Genomic DNA, 22,807 nt, shown 5'->3' on the forward strand with positions numbered 1-22,807 from the left:
AAAAAGAAAGAATGGTCCAGCGAGGGAAAAGGGAGTACAAGTCGGGGCTTTGGAAACCATGACAGGCTGGGGGAGCCATGGGAGTCCCACACCAAAGAGTAACTGACCAGCCAATAAAGCTGGAAACTGAAAGAATGGATAGAACCAGATGATGCACATCTGTGCCTATCAAGTATGTGTTCAAGCACTAGCTAGGGACCTGAGTATGCACCTGTGTGTGAGAGGAAGGAATGTGAGGGGGAGGTGTAAGTGAAAAAAACAACCCATGTGGGAACATGGGATAGGGAAGCCAAAATATGCACTTTATGCTAGAAAAGGAACTTTGAGCTGAAAAGTGCATCCTCTGTGAAATGAGAATATATTCCAGAAGGGCAATAAGTCCAAGGAGGAAGTTGGTATCCCCTTCACATACCCTCCTCTGTCAACCTTTCCCTCATACTTATTCCCTCTACCCCTGTGCACTGGTCCTAGGTCTCCCTCTACTCCCAATCCAGTCTTTGGGGCCCAGCTTAGGAGAGTACCTATCCAAGGTTGCCCAATCACAGAGAAGGCTCAAAATGGCTCTCTGCTTCCCTCTCATAGCTCTCTCCCTCCATCCCCACTGTTTCTCACCTTCTCTGCACCCATCTCCAACGTCCCCCTGCAACGATCTCACATCTTTCCTCTTTCCCTTTCACAGGGTAAAGGCAATAGATGCTTCTGAGCAAACCCAAATGAGTCTAAACCAGAAGGGAAGGCTACTCTCTTACCTTATGCTCAAATTCCTCCTGGCGTTGCAGGACATCCTGACAGTAGCTCTCGATGGTCCTGCGTCTGTGTCTCTCTTGCTCCCGGGCAGCCTGCTGCTTCTCCCTCATCTCCTCAACCTAACAACGGAATACACAGCAGGACTATAGCTGACTAGGTCTGTAACCTAAGGGAGGGATGGGAGACCTACAGTAACAGGGAGCAGGTGACAGAGGGAAGAAACAGAGTTGACAGAGGTAGGAGGAGCAGGGATACAAAGAAAGAGCAGATATGTTAGCAGAAGATAAGGGGTTTGAGGGAAAGGAAACAAGAGATGAAGGAAGGGAAAGTGTGGCAGAGAACAATAAAAAGAGGGCATGTGAAGCTGAGTGAGAATGTGTTCTAGGCAAAGGGAATCAATTAAGACCAGATGGAGAAAGAGGACAAGGTCTTGGGATGCTCCGTCATCTAAAAAGCAGGAAAAGGAAGGAACAAAAGAGACTGGGAAAGAGGAAGGAGGACATCCAGGAGAGGGAGATAACAAGAAAATCAAAGTAAGAGTGCTTCAAAGAAAGCATGGTCTCAAATCCTGACAATTGGCTTAAAATGTTGGAAGGCGACTATCCATGAGTGTGAGGTCACAGAATGAACTGGTGAGGTTGACAGGAGAGGTCTCAGTGGAGAAGTGGGAACACAGCAGGGAAGCAATGGACTGGGAGGTGAGGGAGAGATAAGCAAATGGAGACACTAAATCAAGTATCAAAGTGACCACCTTTTCTTCCCTCTTCCGCAAACAGCCTCAACAACCCTAACAACTCTTGGGGCACCTGGATGGCTCAGCTGGTTAAGTGACTGTCTTTGGCTTAGGTCATGATCCCAGAGTCCTGGGATAAGCCCTACATCTGGCTCCTTGCTCAGTGGGGACCCTGCTTCTCCCTCTCCCTCCACCTGCTACTCTGTCTACTTGTGCTGTCAAATAAATAAATAAAATTTTTCAAGAACCCCTAACAACTCTGGTCTTTGCCCTTCCAGTTACCACTTCTGTGGACCTGGCAGTCAGGCCAGGCCCTCTTCCTCCCCCAAGTTCAAGGGCTTACCCTCTTCTTCTTTAATTCAGCCTCCCGACTGGCATGGTCATTGGAGTGAACAAATTGGGGAGCAGAGGCCACCTTGGAAGCTGCTTTCTTTCCGTTCTGTTTTGCAGGCTGGTCACCATACAAAAGGCAACAATGAAACAGAGCTAATGGACCCATGGAAATCACTCTTCCTGGAGGGTTAAAGCTGCTCAAAAATGTAGTTGTAGGGAAAAGAGAGGAAAAAGCAAAAAGAAGAGCTCTGTCCTCAGAGGTCTGCCCATCTGGCTAAAAAGAGACCCTCCCTCTCCTAGGCAGAGACTGACAGAAGAACTCAAAGAAAGGTGGGGGCAAATGGAAAAGTTTCCCAAGTAAAGGCCAAGGGAAACACTAAAGTAGCTCTCAAAGTGTGGTTCTTGGACCAGAGCAGCACCATCACCTGGGAACTGGTTAGAAATATGAATTACGGGATGCCACAACAGACCTAAGGAATCAGAAACTCAAGGGTGAGGCCCAGCAGCAATTTGTGTCTTAACCAGCCCTCCAGGTAATTCTGGGTAATCACCTAGAGGGCTGGTTTAGGTTTGAGAACTTTGACCATGTTAAAATTTGAGAACCACTGCCCTGGCCTATCTTATCTGTCTCCACCTTTCATAGCAGGACCAAGAGCTGGAGGCAATTTGTTTTGGCCTCCCTCCTCAACAAGCGCAACAGGGACTTGGCAATCAGACTCAAGTCCCAGCTGTGCTACCTTGAACCTAGGAGCTTTCTCACCGAGACTCAGTTTCTTCATCTTAAAAATAGGGTGATCCCTACACCAAGGTAACTCAAGCACAAAGCAGCATATGGCTTGTGGTGGAAACTTAATAAATGCTACTGATTCCCTACCACAGCCAACCAGAGAGGGAGGGAAAGCCAGATCCTCTGATTCCAATTTGCTGCTCTGTCTGGAATGACCCAACATCTACTGGGGTTTCTAGATCTCTTCTAGGACAGGGAACCTGTTCCTGACCTTACCCCTAACAAGGGGTATACCTTACCTGAGGGTCAAGCCAACTTACCTTCTTGCAGCCTTTGGAACCTTTACCTGGTTTTTTATTTTCTACAGAAAAAAAAAAAAGCCATTATCTACTTACCCAACATTTGTTTATACCTTAATCAAAGCCAGGCCACACTGGGAACCTAAGGAAGACTGAGACACCATGTTTGTCCAGGTCCAGAACAACAAAGACATGGAGGTAACAACAACAGGGTCAGAGGAAGTACTAGATAAAATGTTTGAGACATTATTTCAATGCAGACTGAAAAAATGCTTATGGGAATCCTGTGAAGAGAGTTACTGTGAAGAGTGCTTGCTTTTAACTGTTCTCTCTCCCCTAACTTCTGGCTGGGGGCAACTCAATAATTGCTGCACCAAGCTCAAGTTGGGGGCTGATGGCATGGGAAGGTGATCTGAGGAGTCCCAGGTGGCTAAGCCAGGGCAGATGCCCTCAGCACATGGGGAGAGAACTGCTCCTTCCTGCTTACCCTGCTCAGGCCATTACCTCCAAAGGGACTTGCCCTGTTTAGCCAAACTGTGGCCTCCCTTGGATACAAGGAAGAAAGAGCTCATCTTCTTCAATCACATCTAAACAAAGCCCAAGAACTTAAGAGGCCTCACCCTCTTCATGAGAAGTCCCATCTGCCATTCCCTTTACAGTTGGCTTCTCGGGGAAGAATGGCTGCCTTAATTCTTACTACCTGCAAGGGGGCTAAAGGAATTTCTAGAGGGGGAGGTTCTGGAAGGTCAGGATATATACAAACAAATATAGGAGCAGCTTGGAATTACCAGAGAACATGCTCCCCAACCACATAAGGTGGTTCACACTGAAGCAGAGTTAATATAGGAAACACAATTTAAATACTATTGCAAATACTTAAGGAGATTCAAAAAGATACCTCAAAGGAACTGTGTGAGAAAAAAAATTCTCAAAACTTAATACTGAATAAAAATTCAACAGATGTAGTAAAAAACAACACAGACACCACTAATAACCAAACTAATAAGCTGGAAGATCAAGAGAAGAGCTTGCTTAAAGCAAAAATCTAAAGAAATGGAAATTATGAGTAAAAATTTAAAAATGGAGAATGGGCCCAGGAGAGCTGATATCTAAATAACAGGAGTTCCTAAAAGAGAAAAAGGCACAGATGGAGAAGCAATTACTTTTTAAAATAACAGATGAAGGTTCTTTCAATTGAAAACAGTCTTGAGCGTTCAGATTAGAAAGGCTCATGGAACACCAAGACTAACAAAAAAAGACATACCATAGGGATACCCTGATGAAAATTCTTAACTCTAAGGATAAAAAGAAAATCTCATAAACTTCCAAACAGGAGTTTCCAACAAAAGCAAATATACAACTCTTAACATTTAAGATAGAATAACCATTACAAAGTTCTTTTTTAAAAAGATTTTTTATTTATTTGAGGGAGAGAGAGAAAGAGTGAGCACGAGCGGGAGGGGCAGAGGAAGGAGAGATAATTTGAAGCAGACTCCTCCCTGAGCATGAAGCCTGACAAGGGATTCAATCTCCCAACCCTGAGATTATGACCTGAGCTGAATCCAAGAGCTGGACGCTTAACCAAGTGCGCCACCCATGCGCCCCATACCAAAGTTCTGAAACAAGGAACTACATACCAAGCTAAATTACTATACTTAAGCAACAGATCACTTACAAAAAGTTAAAAAGCATTTTCAGATATGCAAAGATCAGCACCTGTGTTCTGGTAAAACTAGAGATGACCCTTGAACAACTTGAGTTTGAACTCCGCAGACTCACTTACACACAGATTTTTTTTTATAAATACATGTAGTACTGTAATTGTGTTTCCTCTTCCTTCCAATTTTCTTAATAACACTGTCTTTCCTCTAACTTCTTGTATTGGAAGAATACGGTAGAGAGACATCTAACAAAATATGTGTTAATAGACTGTTCATGTTACTGGTAAGGCTTCCAGTCAGTAGTAGTAGTCTATTAGTAGTGAAGTTTTGGGGAAATCAAAAGTTCTATGTTGATTCTTGACTGCACAGGGGCTCGGGGTCCCTAACCCCCATGTTGTTCAAGAGTCAATTGTCCTTAAGGAAGTATACCAACAAAAATAAAAATTAACTCAGAATAAAGATCTAAAGCTAAAGGAAACAAATAATGATGGGCAGGAAATCTATTAAAACTTACCATTAAATTTTTTTAAAACTTACCATTAATCTTTAAAATGCTACTAAAATAACTAAAAACTCTAATACATTTTTAGAAAAGATTTTTAAAAACCAGGAAGCATATCATAAGGAAATAGCTCAGAACCAAAATACCAAATTATTTCAACAAAATCCTGGAATCAAGCAACAGGGGTTGGAGAGAAGTAGAAGAGAAGTAAAATCATGAAAGCATGATCTTACTTTGGAATGACAGGATAAAAAATAGTTATTACTTAACTTTGGTAAAGTGACAAGAGAAGCTGAAGTTTAATTATGTCTGATATAAACATGAATGCAACTACAACATAACTTTATAATCACTGGGGGAAACCTGGGTGGCTCAGTCAGTTAAACAACTGCCTTCGGCTTAGGTCATGATCCCAAAGTCCTGGGATCCAGTCCTTCATTGGACTCCTTGCTCAACGGGGAACCAGCTTCCTCCTCTGCCTGCCACGTGCTCTCTCTCTGACAAATCATTAACAAAATCTTCTAAAAAAACTTTATAATCACTGGTGGAGGAATTTTTTTGAACTTGAAAAGTAAATAAATAAAAGACTAAGAAGAAATAAACAAAAAATAAAAAATAAAATGGCAGAAATTAGACCAAACATATGAATATGCACAGATCAAATTTCCCTGTAACAATAACAGACCTCGATGGAATCTCCTTCTCTTCCAAAGTACTCATGTTGCAATGAAAAGAATGTGAGGTTGGGAATGAACCAGGACTGGCCATTTTACTCAATAATTACTATCTGCCTAATGTCCCTGGAAACTGAGGGCCTGTGTCAGATACAGGGACACAATAAAAAAAAAATACATCACTTAGTAAGGAGAAAACACTCCTTGCAGGGCTCCTCAATAACCTCCCCAGATTTGACCATTATCATTACCATTTGGGTCCAAGGTATTGCTGAGAGCTCAGACAGCTACAACATGAGGCACCTCCCCCACCTTCCACTGCAGTCACTCCACTTAGCCTGATCATTACTTAATTGCAATTTGCCAATCATAGTCTGTGTTTTATGAGCACATGTAAAGTTTTTTTTTAATATTCACGATTTTTCCCACTCATGTAGATGTATATGATTGTTCTTTAACAGGTAATGGTCATACGGTTCCAAAATAAGAAGGTGTATTGTGAGAGGTCTTCCACACTTTTCCCTAACCACTTTCCTCATTGCAACAAGAAACCACTTATTAGTGCAAACGCAAATATAGGTAATCTTATTTCCCCCCATTTTCTCCCATTAAAGATAACAGTATGTCCTCCTGTTGACAACTTGCTTTTTTCACTTAACAAATCCTGGAGATCTTTCGATCAAATAGTTCTTCCATATAATAGTCTTTCTATATAATCTTTTCATACAGTACTTCCTCCTTTATTTTAAACTGCCAGGGTTCTCATAGTTGGCACCTGGATGGCTCAGTCGGTTAAGCGTCTACCTTTGGCTCAGGTCATGATCCCAGGGTCCTGGGATCGAGCCCCACATCGGGCTCTCTGCTCAGCAGGGAGTCTGCTTCTCCCTCTCCCTTGGCCTGCCGCTCCCCCTGCTCATTCTCTCTCTCTCTCTCTAATATATAAATAAAATCTTTATAAACTACCAATGTTCTTTTGTATGCATATACTCCATTTAACCAACTAATTACTATCTTTTTCATCACTATCAGTAATTTTATTGTCCTCTGGTATTTGATGTTCTTAAATAAAATATAAGTAATTTTGTTCATATTTCTTGTGTTACTTGAAAAAAATGATTATTTGCTTTTGGTAGTGACCTAGCCAAAGTCTGATTCTTGTAAAAATTTTTGTATGATTATATAAAATAAGTGTATTGAATTTTTTTCCACCAAGCCCACACAGGCAGGGCCACCATTCACACAGAGTATGGGATCACTGAGTTGCACAAGTCTTGTCTAGTCTATGTTGTCATTTTCTATGTGGATTACAGCAAGATAAAGGCAGGAAGCACAGAACCAGACCTGCCCTAATGACCTTGCCTTCCCTCTTACACAGGAAAGTCAAGTATCACATTTGTCTTCTCTCTGTAAGCTTTAAGCATAGTGGGAGGAAGAGCACTATGGAGACATTCCAGTGCCTGGCACAAAGTTAGTACCAAATGGCTATGACCAGTTATGCTGGGCCCTTGAGACAAAAAGATAAACCAGGTATGAGTGAGAAGTTAACAGTGCAGTGGAGGAGACAGACCCATTTATACAGTGTCAATAGCCCCAGTTCCTAGGGGCTCAGACCATGGAAACCAAAAGAGAAGCTTAATGGGAGAGATTCCTAGAGGAAGTGATGTGTAAGTTGAAATCTGAGAAATTAGCAAGAGTTATCCAGCTGAAGAATGAGGTAGAAGGGAAGAAAAGCATCTCGAAGGCAAAAAGAACAGCAATTTGTCCCCACTGGCATTTACTGCTATTCACCTCAGATCAAGTCAGTTAACTGTGCTGAGTCTCAGTTTCCTCAACTGTAAAATGGGAATGAGGGATAAGGGGAACACCACCCCCAAAGAAGTTGGGAAGACAACAATGATACCATACGTGGAAGACAGAGTAAATGATCTGGTACATACTGAGCAATTTTTTTGAGTTTTTTTTTTAATTATTATTTTAGTATAGTTGACACACAATGTTATACTAGTTTCAGGCATACAACATAGTGATTCCACAAGATAAGTCTAAGTCTATGCATTATGCTCTCCTCACCCCAAGTATAGCCACCATCTGTCACCATACAGTGCTACAATACCACCAACTCTATTCCCTATACTGTAGCTTTTAATCCCAAGACTTATTCATTCCATAACTGAAAGCCTGTATCTCTCACTCCCCTTCACCCATTTTGCCCCATTCCCCCATGCCATACAGAGCAATTTTTTAAAAACAGAACTAACCTAGGATCCTGTGATCACACTACTGGATATTTACCAAAACACTAATTCAAAGGGATACATGCACCCTCATGTTTATAGCAACATTATTTACAATTATCAAATTATGGAAAAAGCCCAAGCTCAAGTAGCTAGCTGCACCATGAGGCACCTCCCCTCAACTGATGGATGGATAAAGATGTGGTGTATATATCCAACAGACTATTACTCAACCATAAAAAAGAATGAAATCTTGCCATTTGCAACGATATGGATAGAGTAAGAGAGTATAATGCTAAGCAAGTAAGTGTATAAGAGTATAAAGCTAAGCCAAAATAAGTCAGAGAAAGACAAATACCATATGCTTTCACTCAAATGTGTAATTTTAAGAAACAAAACAAATGAGCAAGGTTAAAAAAAAAAAAGAAAAGAAAGAGAAAGAGACAAGCCAAGAAACAGACTCTTAACTACAGAGAACAAACTGATGCTTACCAGAGGAGAGGTGGGGGAAATGGGGGAAATAGGTGATGGGGATTAAGGAGTGCACTTGTAGTGAGCACTGGGTGATGTATGGAAGCGCTGAATCACTATATTGTACACCTAGAACTAATATAACATTGTATGTTAACTTTCCTGGAATTAAAATGTTTTAAAGAAATTTAAAGAATAAACTTTAAAAAGTTGCCATGAAATACCACAAATAGTCATGAAAGCTTATCACTGGGAGGGGAGTGATAAAAGAAACTCACTGTGTCTATGTTTCATCATGATGACTGGCTTGAAAGCAGGTAGGTTTAAATCTGCAGGCCTTCTTCCTGTCAGAATGGAAGAACCAATGTGAAGACAGGTGGAAGGACCACAATGCCACAAGCCCCCTTCCAAGCCCCCTACAGGCAAAATGACATGTGAAAAGAACTTGATAAGGAAGCCCTAACAATTGGAGAAACTAGGAGAAGAAGCTATAATGGAGTTGGGGCCTGGTGTAGCTGTCTACACAGGGAAAGCAGCATCACACTATCCAAAAGGAAGCTAAGTCTAAACCTCTCTTCCTGGGTGAAGACAGTGCCTCAATTTATCATATGAAATCCTTGGTCCTCAGTGTTATATGCCTTAGTACTAACCCTCTCCATGCTAAGGGGATGGGGTACACAAGGATGGCCTGTTTCTACATATTAATAGTACCTCCTTTCCCAAGTAGGGCGTTCTATATCTGCTCTACCCTGGAAGTAGGGGGAAAGACAGATGGATACCAGGAGTCTACCTTAAGGAAATGGGACTGCAGAACAACGCTTTTAATCTGTGTTTATTAAACTAAAGCTAGGAGTCAGTGCAAAATCTTGGTCGGTGGGAGGGGAGAGTGTATGCCTGCATGTGTGGTTGGGGTCTGTTCCTCGGTGAGTGGGGTAAGGAGATGCCTTCTGCTGCTCTACTCTGGGGTGCAGAGGAACTAGGAAAACCAACAAAGTGGCTATGTGCATCTCTGCCACATGGGAGAAAAGTGCAGGTCTGTACATCTCTAAGTTGGTGGGGAGGAGTCCTGGGTCTCTTTACTCTTGGGAGGGCTGGGGTAAAGGAAGATGATATGCCTGTCTCCACTACAAGGTGACATTAGTTGACAGACTAACAAAGCGGGGAGAGGGAGATAGGCAGTTTTTCATGAATGGGGTCTGCGCCTTGCCTGCTGTGGGCTATTCTGGACCCTTCCATAGGGGTGGGATGGGGAACAATCTGTTTATCTTTTATATGGGTTGAAGTCAGCAGTGTGCTAACACTGATAGGAACAGGACCTCTGGTTCTCCGCATGGAAGGAACACAGCTATAAATTCAGTGGACCAGCCCTTACACTTTGCAAAGAGGGGGGCGGTTACCCTGAATGGAGAAAAAGAGATTTGAGCTCATCTACCTTGGGTAAGCGGGGAGCTCACACACACAAAATATGTACGGTGATCAGTGATGTCACTGCCTCTCAACACTGCGGGGGATGCTGCACCTCTCTGCTCCCGTGGTGGTGGTGGTGGGGGGGCTATCTCTCATTTGCTACTTTTGGGAATTCCAAATCTTTGGGGGAAGGAGGAAGGGACGGATGATCTTTGTTTACCTCAAAAGGAGAACAAATCTGAGCCTCTCCACCGGGGGGGGGGGGGCCCCATAACGGGCAGATCTGACAACATTCAGGGTTAAGGATTGTTTCTCTTTGCTACAGGGCATTTTTGGGGCCGGGCCTTTACAAATTCGGCAAACCAGCGCCTCCTTATGGGGTGGGGTGAGGAGTCAGGTCTGATTTTCCACAATGGGGACTCACTCTAGGCAAGAGGAGGAAAATATGCTTGGTTCTCTATGGGCTGAGGCACGTGGCAACCACTTAGAAGAGGGGTGACCTAACATCTCTGCAGTAGTGGGGGCGGGGCTTCCACAATTAGTTACAGAGGTGCGAGGCAGGGAAGTCTCCATCTCTTCAGTCTCTGTATACTAAACGTTTCTAAGCTCCTCTGTACGGGGGTCCGGCCGGGAAAGGCGGGAGTGTATGTCTGCAGAGGAGGTAATACATCAAAGCCTCTGTCCAAAGGGAAGGGGCATGGAGGCGGATCTGTGTGCCTCCGCGCCAGTAAAGGTCCACACCGCTCACCCGAGGTGGGGAGGGCGGTATGTCTCTATAACCGTAGGATCGAAGTCGCCACATGGAGACGCCTGTCTACACTGGAAGAGTGCAGAATGGAGCCTTGCTATCCTGAAGGCAAGAGGGCACTCGATGCTTCTCCACACAAGTGGGGTCTGTGACTTTCTACATTTTGTAACCAGGGATGTACACCTGGCTGGATGGGATGGGACCGTGCTCCTTTATCCAGCGAGAGTGCATTTAGGCACATTGCCCATTTACGGAGCAATCCCTCTTCCTAATCTAGGCCCTTCTACCTACCATGGATGAGAGCCGGTTCTCTATCTGTCCATTCCAGGCTGGAAGACAATTCTAGCTTCCACCTTAAATACACGATCCCCACCGCGCAGCTGGCTGAGAGAGCGCGCTCACAACGAGAAAACGGGAGAGTCGTCTCTTACCTCCACTTCCGGCGGGGATCAGACGGGAGAGAATGGCACCACGATAGGGTTAGTCTGCAGGTTGCGCTCGCGCCGCTAGGCTCCGACTTCCGGATCCCAGCCTTGCGGCGCCGATTTGCCCTCCTTGCTTCCCCCTCCCAAAGGGCGGGGCTTCGGATTGACGGCTCGCGCCCGCCACCCCTACTCCGCAGGCGTACTGGTCCCGCCTCCCTGATACCCCGTGAGGTGAGGAAGAAACCGAGAGGGGGTAGGGTGGGAGCGGCGGGTCGACTAGTGCGGATGTATAATCTACTTGTAAGCCAAGATCTTGTCTGTGGGCCTCTGCGTGAGCTCAAATATGCGTGTTCCCGGAGCATAGTGACCAAGCAGTCCCCACCACCGCATCAGAGAAGAGCGCTGGTCAGTCCCTTTGTCTACAAAGGAAGATGGCGACGGGCAGGGTGTGGGAAAATGGCCGCCTGGGTCACATGTCTTGCCGAGTGCTCCCCACCTAAAAAGTGACTTGGTTAGCTGTTCCCAACAACCTTTCTGGTTTGTAAGGCACCAGACAAACCCTGAGGCAGGCACTTTCAACTCTTTATGCGGAAGTTCAAATCCATGGTCAGACCCAGGAACTGAACAACTAAATGTCTCTCCCACCCGTTTGTCCTCCTTGTCCTCCTCCCCCGCTCCTTTCTCCTTCCCTTTGGCCCCAGGGTGGCAAATAAAAAAGGGAATGAATATATATCTCTGAAGTGGGAACAAACAAGGATTTCTTTATAAACCATCTTGAGGAGCTCCTGACGTGGCTGGTGAATGAGGTCACCCCTTAAGAACAGCAAATACCAGCCTGAAAGTGTCTTCTTTCTGGTAATTTAATCCCAGCCCCTTCTCTTTCTCAAACTTAAACTTTGGGGTAGGGCCCAGCCCCACTACCCCTAGGGTATGTTCCTCCACTTCCAGAATATCCAAGCAGAAAATGACTCCCTCTGCCCACTCCAACCCCTTGCTTATGCACTACTCAGTGCCCCTACGTTGATGAAAGGCGTCGAACCTCTCACCCTGGAGATACACAAAACTGCGGACTCCATAGGAGCCCTAACCATCTTCTCCCTTACCCCTGCATTAGCAAATTCTTCCTGTTTCTTTAAGACCTAACTCTCGTCACATAAATGAACTTTCCCAGCTGAGTTAGAAACTCAGAACACCTTTCTGCATTTATCCCTTAATGCTGTAATCATTTATTTGGAGGCATCTCCACATAAATGGAGATGCAGCCTCACCTCCTGAGACTAGGGGCCATATATCTTAAAGACCTCAACACAAGACTAGGTTCAAATCAGGCTTCAGCAAATATATGTGAAATGTGTGAGTTTGTAGGCCTGCACCACAAATCAATAGGAAATGGACAATTTCATAAATAGCACTGGGAAATTTGACTCACCATAAGGAGAGAAAAAAACTGGATCCCTACTTATTTCCATGTAAGATGGTGAGAAATTATCTTTGTCACCTACAACTGGGCAAAGACTTTCTCAACGAAGTCCCAGAAGTCCCAGTCCCTATCCAAAACTATAAGGATGAAGTCCCAGTCCTTATCCAAACTATAAGGAAAAAAATGCAACGAAATCCTTAATAAGAAAGAAATTGGTGTTACTACTTTGGAAAACAATTAGGAAATTATCCAGAATAGTTGAAGGTGGGCCCTGGGACCCTGCAATTCTACTGGTAAAGATATATTTAACCTCTAGACTTTAAGTCCTAGAGAAATTCTTACACATATGCACAAGGAGGCATGAGCAAGAATATTCAATGCATAACTGTTTATGATACAGAAAAAAATCTGAACAATCTAAAAATTCACCAATAGGAGAATGAATAAATAGCAGTACAACCATACAATAGAATACTGAAGAGCAGCAGAAAAAATGAAATTCAGTCGCATATATCAACCCAGATAAATTTCAAAAAAACACTGCTGAGATAAAATATAAATTATAGGAGGACATATGATATATGAGACATTTACGTAGATTTTTAAAAATATTTAAATAATCTGTAGACCTAATGTGGGGCTTGAACCCATATGACCCCAAGATCAAGAGTTGGGTGCTCTACTGACTTAACCAGGCAGGTACTCCTATATAGACTTTTTAAATCTAGAAAACAATGCACTAAATTATTTATAGATTATATAAATATATAAACAATATTTTTAAAAGAGAGTTAAATAGAAAATGCAGAATGGTGATTAGTTATGGGGAAGAAAGCAAAGGAACAGAAAGAGATACACAGGGAACTTCAACTGTTTGTCTAATATTTTATCTGGGTAGTAGGTACATGGGTGTGTGCTATATTATTCTCTATACTTATTTGTATGCCTGAAATATTTCATACCTTTTTTAGAAAGAATACAAGATCTGTAACAAATTTAGTGACGGTTAAATCTAGATCAGTGGATCTCAAGCTTTGGCCAGCATCAATGTCAGTGGGAGGGCTTGTCAGAACACTGATTGCTGGGCCCTCTGCCCAGAGCTGTGTTTCAGTAAGTCTGGCAGGGCCCAGGAATTTGAATTTCTAATAAGTTTCCAAACGATGATGATGATGGAAAAGAAGAGGGGAGAGAGAGGGAGAAGAATCGCCTGGGGCTGCTACTAGTCCAGGTATCATACTTGAGATCTACTGACAGAGAAAATGAGATTATCAGTGAATTTTGTTGTCTTCATTGTGCTTTTCTGTGTTTTCCATAGTCAAAATGAATATGAATTACTTTACAGAGAGGTTTTTGTAGTTTTAAATTCACCTTAATCTCTACTTCAAACTCTTATTTCCCACATAGTTATCCATTCTGTGGTATTTTATGCAGATTTTTTGTTGATATGTGTTCTTGCAAAATATGTATTATTGTTTGGGGTGCATGTATTTCCTCAAAATTTTTATTTTTCACTTTTTCAAAATTCAGAACATTTGAAAAATAGTACAATGAAAGTCCATATACCCTTAATATTTTTCCAGACTTGTTCTACTTCTGTTTATGTGTATATGTATACCCTTTCTTTTTTGATGAACTATATGAAAGTTGCAGACAATGTAACATAACATCCCTAAATAATTCAGCATACATCTACAAGAATAATAACATTCTACACCACTACAATGCCATTATCATACGTAAGAAAATTTAACAATAATTCAGTAATACCATTAAAGATACCCTATATTCAGATTTTCAAATTGTGCCCAAAATGTTGTTAGAGCTGATCATTTTTTGATCCCAGGATCTAATCAAGTTTTATGCATTATATTTGGTTGTTGTTTTGCTTTAACTTCTTTTTTTTTAATATAATTTTTTATTTTTTATAAACATATATTTTTATCCCCAGGGGTACAGGTCTGTGAATCACCAGGTTTACACACTTCAACTTCTTTTAATCTGGAATACTACTATATTTTGTGTGTGTGTTTTCTTTTACATTGATGTTTTTGAAGAGTCTAGGCAATTTCTTATAGAATGTCCCACATCTAGATTAATCTGCTCTTTCCACATGATTAGATTCAGATTAAGTGTTTTCACCAATAATCATTTACTTCATATTGTATCACCTCAGGAGGCACATACTATCAGGTTGTCCCACTATGGAGGATGTTTTATGTGTGCATTTTTATCTCATTGATATCTCATTGCATTGATATCTCATTGATATCCTACTTTTTTTTTCATTCAGCCTTGTGTTTTAAAGTCTATCCATATGTCTGTGTGTACATCCAATCCATTTCTTCTACCTGCTCATGCTAACCACAGCCTGCCTTCACATTTTCCCTGAATATTCCAATGATAGACACAGCAAGATTGCTTCCAGCTTGCTGATACCACAAATAAAACTTTGATGAATATTCCTGTGTATGTCCCCTTATTGGCCTGTATGAGAATTTCTTTGAAACATACACTCAGAACTTATGATTGCATCATAAAGTGTGCATATACTTAGTTTGACTAAGAACACCAATACTGCTAGGTGGTTCTCTGGGAGAACTACACCATTCCACTGTTTTACCTTCAGTGTACAAGGATTCCTGTGTCCCTACGTGCTCACTAACACTTGACTTTTTCCGGATTTCTACTTTTTGCCAGTCCAAAAAGTATAAAGTATTATTTTGATTTAGTTTGCATTTCTCTGATTACTAATGAATTTTTCAGCATCACTTCATATGTGTGTTAAATGCCTCTTTTGTAAAGTGCCTGCTTATATAGTTGGCCCATTTTTTCCAGTGAGTTTCCTATCTCTCCTATTGATTTGCTAGAGTTCCTTATGGAGCGTAGCTTCTAGTCCTGTGTCAGTTTCAGACATTGCAAATATTCTCTCCCTATTTTAACTTTTTTAAGTTAGCCTTAATAATAGAATAGATATTGTTGAATTTTAGTATCAATATTAGATAAATAAAATTTAGATAAATAAATAAATAAAATTTAGAATAATAGAACAGAAGTTATTGAATTTTAATAGAAATTGTTCTTTTTAATGTAACCCAATCCATCAAATTTTTATTCTATGGTTTCTGGTTTGGGGGTTTTATTTAAAAACTAGTTCCCTCCTCTCAGATCAAAAGCTATTCTCCTATTTTTTTTCTATTAACCTTATAGTTTCATCTTTCACCTTTAGGTTTTAATTCGTGTAGAATCCACTCTCATATGTACTGATAGATAGAGATGCAATTTTATTTTTTCTATACACAGTGAGCCACATTTCCCACCATCAAACACCAAACAAACCTTACTTTTTCATTGATTTGCTGGGCCACCTTTGTCACATGAGACACACATGCACAAGTCTGTCTCAGTTCTTGCACTAATACTGCCTTGCTTTTGACATTTTGTAATATAAAATGATAGGGCAAGTACCTCCGCTTTAGTCTTCTTTTAGTATTGTCTTAGCTATATCCCCACATAAATTTTAAAAAAGAATTTATCAGGCTCTTCAGAATCCAAGTGGAATTTTTAATGGGATCACACTAAATTTATAGATTAATTTTAGAGAATTGACATCAAAATAATATCCAAGAATATTGAATATCCCCTCATTTGTTGAATTCACCTTCTGTGTCCTTTATTAAGAGTTTCAATGGGCACCTGGGTGGCTCAGTGAGTTAAAGCCTCTGCCTTCGGCTCAGGTCATGATCCCAGGGTCCTGGGATCGAGCCCCGCATCAGGCTCTCTGCTCATCAGGGAACCTGCTTCCTCCTCTCTCTCTGCCTGCCTCCCCGCCTACTTGTGATCTCTGCCTGTCAAATAAATAAATAAAATCTTTAAAAAAAAATTCTTTTTTAAAAAAAAAGAGTTTCAAGTTTTCTCTTTGGAATTGTGTATTTTTACTAATTTAATTCCTAGTTGCTTTGTAGTTTTGTTACAATTGTGAATATTTTATATTTATTTATTTTTGAATAGATAATACACATACATTTTGAATATCAAAACCAAATAAAAATTATACTTTGAAAAGTGTCACTCTTGTCCATTTCACCCAATTGCCACAATACCCACCCCCAGCAGTTACCACACTTTTTAAATTTCTTATTGAAATATAATTAACATGCAGTGTTATATTAGTTTCAGGTATAATGATTCAATAATTCTATACATTACTCAGTGTTCACCAAGATAAGTGTACACCTAATCCCCTTTACTTATTTCACCCTTCCCCCCAGCCACCTCCCCTCTGGCAACCTCCAATTCATTCTCTGTATTTAAGAGTCTAGTATGGTTTTGTTTTGTTCTGTTTTGTTTAGTCTCCTTTTTCCTTTGCTCATTTGTTTTGTTTATTAAATTCCACATGTGAATGAAATCATATGGTATTATCTTTCTCTGACTTATTTCACTCAACATTATACTCTTTGTGTCCATCCATGTTGTTGCAAATGGCAAGATCTCATTCTTTTTTATGGCTGCATAGTATTCCATTATATACAGAATATTTTATATTTAATATTTTTTCTTTTTTCTTTTTTTAAGATTTTATTTATTTGTTTAACAGAGAGAGAGAGAGAGATCACAAGTAGGCAGAGAGGCCGGCACAGAGAGAGAGGGGGAAGCAGGCTCCCCGCTAAGCAGGGAGACTGACGCGGGGCTCAATCCCAAGACCCTGAGATCATGACCTGAGCCAAAGGCAGAGGCTTAACCCACTGAGCCACCCAGGTGCCCCTTAATAATTTTTTCTTATACTTGAGTTTACTTTCAACAATCAAGACAGACTCTATGAATGACAAGAGGTTCAAAGAAACCCAATATTTTAACATGCTTTTTAGAAAACAAAACATACATACTGATCTCTATCTAGTATCTTTGTACAGTCATTTTGGTCACAGATACTGATTTCAAGTTTCTTTCCACCTTAAGAATTTTTTTTTTAAGTTCAACAAGGAACATTATGAAATAAGAATGGTACCAAAAAAGGGACAGCAATGACTGGAAGGAAAAAAGGAAGTAAGGGGAAGGAAAGAAGTAGAGAATGCCTCCTTAATTTTTATCTTTGTATATTGTTTCTTTAATGTATCAAATAGACAACCCAGTAACTGAACAGGCCATCTCCCCCAGAATAAGGAAAGACAAAATTAACAAATACATGGTGGAGGTATGTAGGTACCTTACAGTAAATCTCCCTCTTAGAATGTTCTGTTAATCAGATTCTACAGAAAAGTATCACATTATTGAAACATCCTAAATTCAAAGGCCAGTGATCTATTTGATAAGAAGTTTGATTTTATACACACACACACACACACACACACACACACTACTATTTGATATAGACCACATCTTCTTTAACCATTCATCTATTGATGGATGCTTGGGTTGCTTCCATATTTGGCTATTATAAATAATGTTACAATAAACATAGGGATGCAAGTATCTTTTCAAATTAGTGTTTTCATTTTCTTGGGTAAATACCCCATGGTGGAATTACTGGATCATATAATTCTATTTTTAATTTTTGGAGGAGTCTCTATACTGTTTTGCACCAATTTGCATTCCCACCTATAGTTTTCCAGGATTCCTTTCTGTCCACATCCTCTCCAACACTTGTTATTTCTTGTGTTTTTGGTTAACAACCATTCAGACATGTGCGAGGTGATATCTCACTGCAGTTTTTTGTTAAAGATTTTATTTCTTTTCAGAGAGAGAGAAAGTGCACAAGCAGCGGGAGCAGCAGGCAGAGGGAGAAGCAGAGCCCAATACAGGACTTGATCCCAGGAGCTTGGGATCATGACCTGAGCCAAAGGCAAATGCTTAGCAGACTGAGTCACCCAAGTGCCCCATCACTGTGATTTTGATTTGCATTTCCTGATGATTATGGATGTTGAGCATCTTTTCATAGGTCTGTTCACCACCTCTATGTCTTCTTTGGGAAAATGTCTATTCAGGCCCTCTGTCCATTTTTTAATTGTATTTTTTTTCTTGGTGTTGAGTTCTTTAAGTTCTTTCTATATTTTGGATATCGATCCTTATCAAATCTACCATTTGTGAATATCATCTACCATTTAGTAGGTTGCCTTTGCACTTTATTGATGCTGCCCTTTGCCATGCACAAGCTTCTTCTTTTGGCATAATCCCAATAGTGTACTTTTACTTTTGTTTTCTTTATCTAGAAAAATATTTCTGTCACTGGCGTCCAAGAAATTACTGCCTATGTTTTCTTCTAGGAGTTTTATGGTTTCAGGTCTCACATTTTAGGTCTTTATTTTGAATTTATTTTGTGTATGGTGTAAGAAAGTGGTCCAGTTTTATTCTTTTTCATATAGCCATCCAGTTTTTCCAGCACCATTTGTTGAAGAGACTGTATTTTCATTGTATATTCTTAAACCTTTTTTGTCATAGATTAATTGACCATGTAATCATGAGTTTATTTCTAGGCTCTCTATTCTTTTCTACTGATCTATGTGCCTGTTTTTTTTTTTAATGACAGTACCATACTGTTTTGATTCACAGTTACCGGTTTTACTAGTTTATTTTTTTATTCGTCCAGTGTTTCTTTATGCAGATACAAACAAACATAAATGTATCTTACTGAATCTCCCCTTGCTTATACATGTATATACACGTTGCTTATTTCTCTTAATAATACATCCTGGAGGTCTTTCCATGTCAGAGCATTAGAGTTTCCTGTACATAGGAAGTCACTGTATGGAAGTGCAAGAGTACTCATTCAAAGTGTTCTATTATGTGGATATATAATGGGTTTTTTTAATGATTGCAGTCCCCCATTGTGGATGCTTGGGATGTTTTTAGTCCTTTGGTATTACAAATGGGTGCCATAATAGACATTTCATACATGCACAGATAATTATGTAGGATAAATTCCAATAATTATATTTGTAACTGGTAGATGTTGCCAAAATTCCCTCCATAGGTGTACCATTTTGTAATTACCATCCATGTATGAGTTTATCTGTTTTACCACAGCTGCACCAACAAAGTGTACTGTTAAAGACTTAGATCTTTTAGAATGTAATAGGTAAGAAATTGTATCTTATGGTAGTTTTAGTTTATATATCTCTTATTATGAGTGAGGCTGAGCATCTTTTCACATGTTTAAGGGTCAATTTTATATCATTTTTCTCTGAATTGTCTATATATATCCTGTATTCTTCTGTTGGATTATTGGCCTTTCCTTGATTTCTAGAATATTGTTATATAATTAGAGAGATTAGACTTTTGTGAATTATATCATTTTTCAGTGTTTTTCCTCAGTTTGTAATCCTTTTGACTTTGCTAATGGATTTTTTCCAGGCAAGTTTTGTTTTATTTTATGTAAACAAATTTATGTATTTTTAATGCATTCTGGATTTTGAGTTGTTGTTAGTGATAGATTGCATTAATGACCCCAACTGTTCATGTGTCTATGTTTCATAGTCCCCTGCTATATTGACTCTGAGTGTGCCCATATAACTTGCTTTAACCAACAAGCTACTGTTGCAAACTTGATATTAAGAAGAGACTTGAAAAAGCTTTTGCATAATCTGTTTCCTCTCTTGGACCCCTGCCACTGCTACAAGGACATATCCAAGCTAACCTTGGAAGGATGTGAGAGACATGTAGAAATGAGCCTAGTCTTTCCAGTCAAGGCATCCTATAGTATCTGGTCTCTAGCCAAGCCATCAGTCTTAGGGCAGACACATGAACTAGCCCAGCTGAGATCAACAGAGCCTGATCCAGATTGTAGAACCTCCCAAATGACCCACAGATTTTAAGTTTTGGTACATAAATATTCATTTTGTCTTTTTACAGAGCATTAGTAAAATTATGAGTGAGCTGAGCATCCTTAGATTTAAAGGAGATTTAAAGCATCATTTTGTCTTTTTACAGAGCATTGCTCTTCCTTTTTGGAGATATCCTGCTATGCATGCTTGTTATTTTTCCATTTGAACTTTTTAAAAAAGATTTTATTTCTTTATTATTTGAGAGAGAGAGAAGGAGAGAGAGTATGTTCATGTGTGTTTGCATGCAATAGCCAGGAGAGGGGCAGAGGGGGAGGGAGAGGGAATCTCAAGTAGACTCCTGCTGAGCACTAAGCCTGAAGTGAACTCAATCTCACAACCCTGAGATCCTGACCTGAGCTGAAACAAAGAGTCTGATGCTAAACCAACTGAGCCATTCAGGTGCCCCTTCATTTGAACTTTAATTCAGCTTGTCTAGTTTCAGAAAAAGAGAAAAATGGTATTTTAAATGAGTTTAAACTAAATTTATAAATTAATTTGACATCTTTATAATTCTGAATCTTCTTATTTAATAACATGGATGCCTTTCCGTTTGTTCCTTCAGAGTGTTATAAATGTTTTCTCATAAAAGTTTTGAACATTTCTTATTAAGTTTGTTTCTAGGTATTTGTGGTAGACTAAACATTTGTGTGCCTCCAAAATTCGGATGTTGAAACCTAACCCCCAGTGTGATGGTATTTGGAGGTGGGGCTTTTGGAAAGTGATTAAGTCATGAGGTGGGAGCCCTCATGAGTGGAATTAGTGCCCCAGCGGGCCCAACTAGAAGATGGCTATCTATGAACCAAGGAGCAGCCCTCAACAGAGGTGGAATCTGTTTGCCTTGATCTTGGGCTTTTCAGCCTCTAGAACTGTGAGAAATAAATTACTGTTGTTTATAGGCCACCCAGTCTATGGTATTCTGTTATAACACCTACAGTGGACTAGGACAGTATTTCACCTTTTCTGTTGCTATTATAAATGGAGCCTTCTCCTCCATGTATCTTTTTTAAAAAGACTTTACTTACTTCTACACCCAACTGGGGCTCAAACTCACAACCCCAAGAGCAAGAGTGGCATGCTCTACCAATTGAGCCAGCCAGATGCCCCTCTTATATATATCTTCTAACTAGATGATTTCTATATATTAATTTTATGGTTTATGTTTAAGGTAGTTTTAAGGTAGTTTTTCTATTGATTTGCTTGGGTTTTCTGACTATATAATCTTATCTATAAATAATGATAGTTTTACCTCCTCAGTTCCAATTTTATACTTCTAAATTCTTCTTGTTTTTTAATTATAATGCTTGCTACCTCCAATACAATTGGAGGTGTACAATACAATGTTAAATTATAGTGGAGAAAGTAGACAACCTGGCCTAGTTTCAGATTTTAGCATATAAATGCTCCTAGTGTTTCCTGGTTAAGTGAAATGCTGGACTGCTGGATTTGGGGAGATATACACACAAACATATACATAATTAAATCATATCAATGAAGAAACCCTATATTCCTCTTATTGAATGATTTTTATAAAGAATGGGTATTGAAGGGACACCTGGGTGGCTCAGTTGGTTAAGCAGCTGCCTTCGGCTCAGGTCATGATCCCAGCGTCCTGGGATCGAGTCCCACATTGGGCTCCTTGCTCAGCAGGGAGCCTGATTCTCCCTCTGCCTCTGCCTGCCATTCTGTCTGCCTGTGCTCCCTCTCTTCCCCCCTCTCTCTCTGATAAATAAATAAAATTAAAAAAAAAAGAATGGGTATTGAATTTTGCCAAATGATTCTTTAGCATCTCTGAAAATGATGTGATTTTTCTCCTTAGATTTAATAATATGTTAGATTATATTAATGGATTTTATAAGAATGAATGATTCTTGCTTTCTCGGGATAAACCCCACACAGTCAATATTCTGTTTGTTAATATTTTATTTGGAATTTTGCATTGCTAAAAAAAGAATTTTGTATTGCTATTCATAAGTGAATATTGGTCTATATCATTTTCTTTATTTTTTTGTAGAATCTTTGTCAGGTCTTGGTATCAATATTATACTCAATTTACAGAAAGAATCTGAAAGTGTTCCTCCTTCATCTAGACTCAGGAAAATAAAAATAGCATTCAAATTACATGCTTTTTAGTGTTAGTAGACTTCCCCTGTGAAAGCATCATAGTCTGGTACCTTTGGGGAAAAGTATCTCTTTAACCCTTTCTCTATTTCTTTCATGGAAGTTGGCCAAATGGGTTTTTCTCTTTTAGAGTCAAATTAAATTATATTTCTCTAGGATAGTTTCCATGTCTTCCAGATATTTAAACAATGTGCATAGAGTTGGACATAAACATAAAAGAAAGCTTTTAGGTTTAAAATATCCTCTTATTATGCTTATGTCCAACTTTTCATTTTCCTAATTTGTATATTTTTGCTTTCTCCTTTTTTCTTTTTCTTTCTTTTTAGAGGAGGGGTAGGGGCAGAGAGAGAGAGAGAATCTTAAGCAGGCTCCATGCCCAGCACAGAGCCCAATGCAGGGCTCACCTCATGACCTGAGCTGAAACCAAGAGCCAGATACTTAACTGACTGAGCCACCTAGGGGTTTTCTCCTTTTCTTGATTATGCCGTTTA

The 22,807-nt window shown here is 40.0% G+C and overlaps 1 protein-coding gene across 7 annotated transcripts in view; it reads right to left on the reverse strand.

The window, feature by feature from the left end:
* The window catches only part of GNL3L (G protein nucleolar 3 like), a 68,342-nt gene that overhangs the window by 23,612 nt on the left and 21,923 nt on the right, over nucleotides 1–22,807 (reverse strand). Inside the window, exons 1-5 of one of the 7 annotated variants that reach the window (XM_059385060.1) lie at nucleotides 10,968–11,103; nucleotides 8,660–8,725; nucleotides 2,861–2,901; nucleotides 1,824–1,931; nucleotides 750–866 (exon numbers count right to left, since the gene is read on the reverse strand). In XM_059385060.1, coding sequence (XP_059241043.1) covers nucleotides 750–866; nucleotides 1,824–1,931; nucleotides 2,861–2,901; nucleotides 8,660–8,678 — 285 coding nt within the window. In that variant the 5' untranslated portion in view covers nucleotides 8,679–8,725; nucleotides 10,968–11,103. Of the gene's footprint in view, nucleotides 1–749; nucleotides 867–1,823; nucleotides 1,932–2,860; nucleotides 2,902–8,659; nucleotides 8,726–10,967; nucleotides 11,105–22,807 lie in introns of those variants that run through there. The other 6 variants (XM_059385059.1, XM_059385054.1, XM_059385055.1 and 3 more) reach the window with 6 other exon arrangements.

Source organism: Mustela nigripes, chromosome X, assembly GCF_022355385.1.
Source record: "Mustela nigripes isolate SB6536 chromosome X, MUSNIG.SB6536, whole genome shotgun sequence".
Classification (NCBI taxonomy): Eukaryota; Metazoa; Chordata; class Mammalia; order Carnivora; family Mustelidae; genus Mustela; species Mustela nigripes.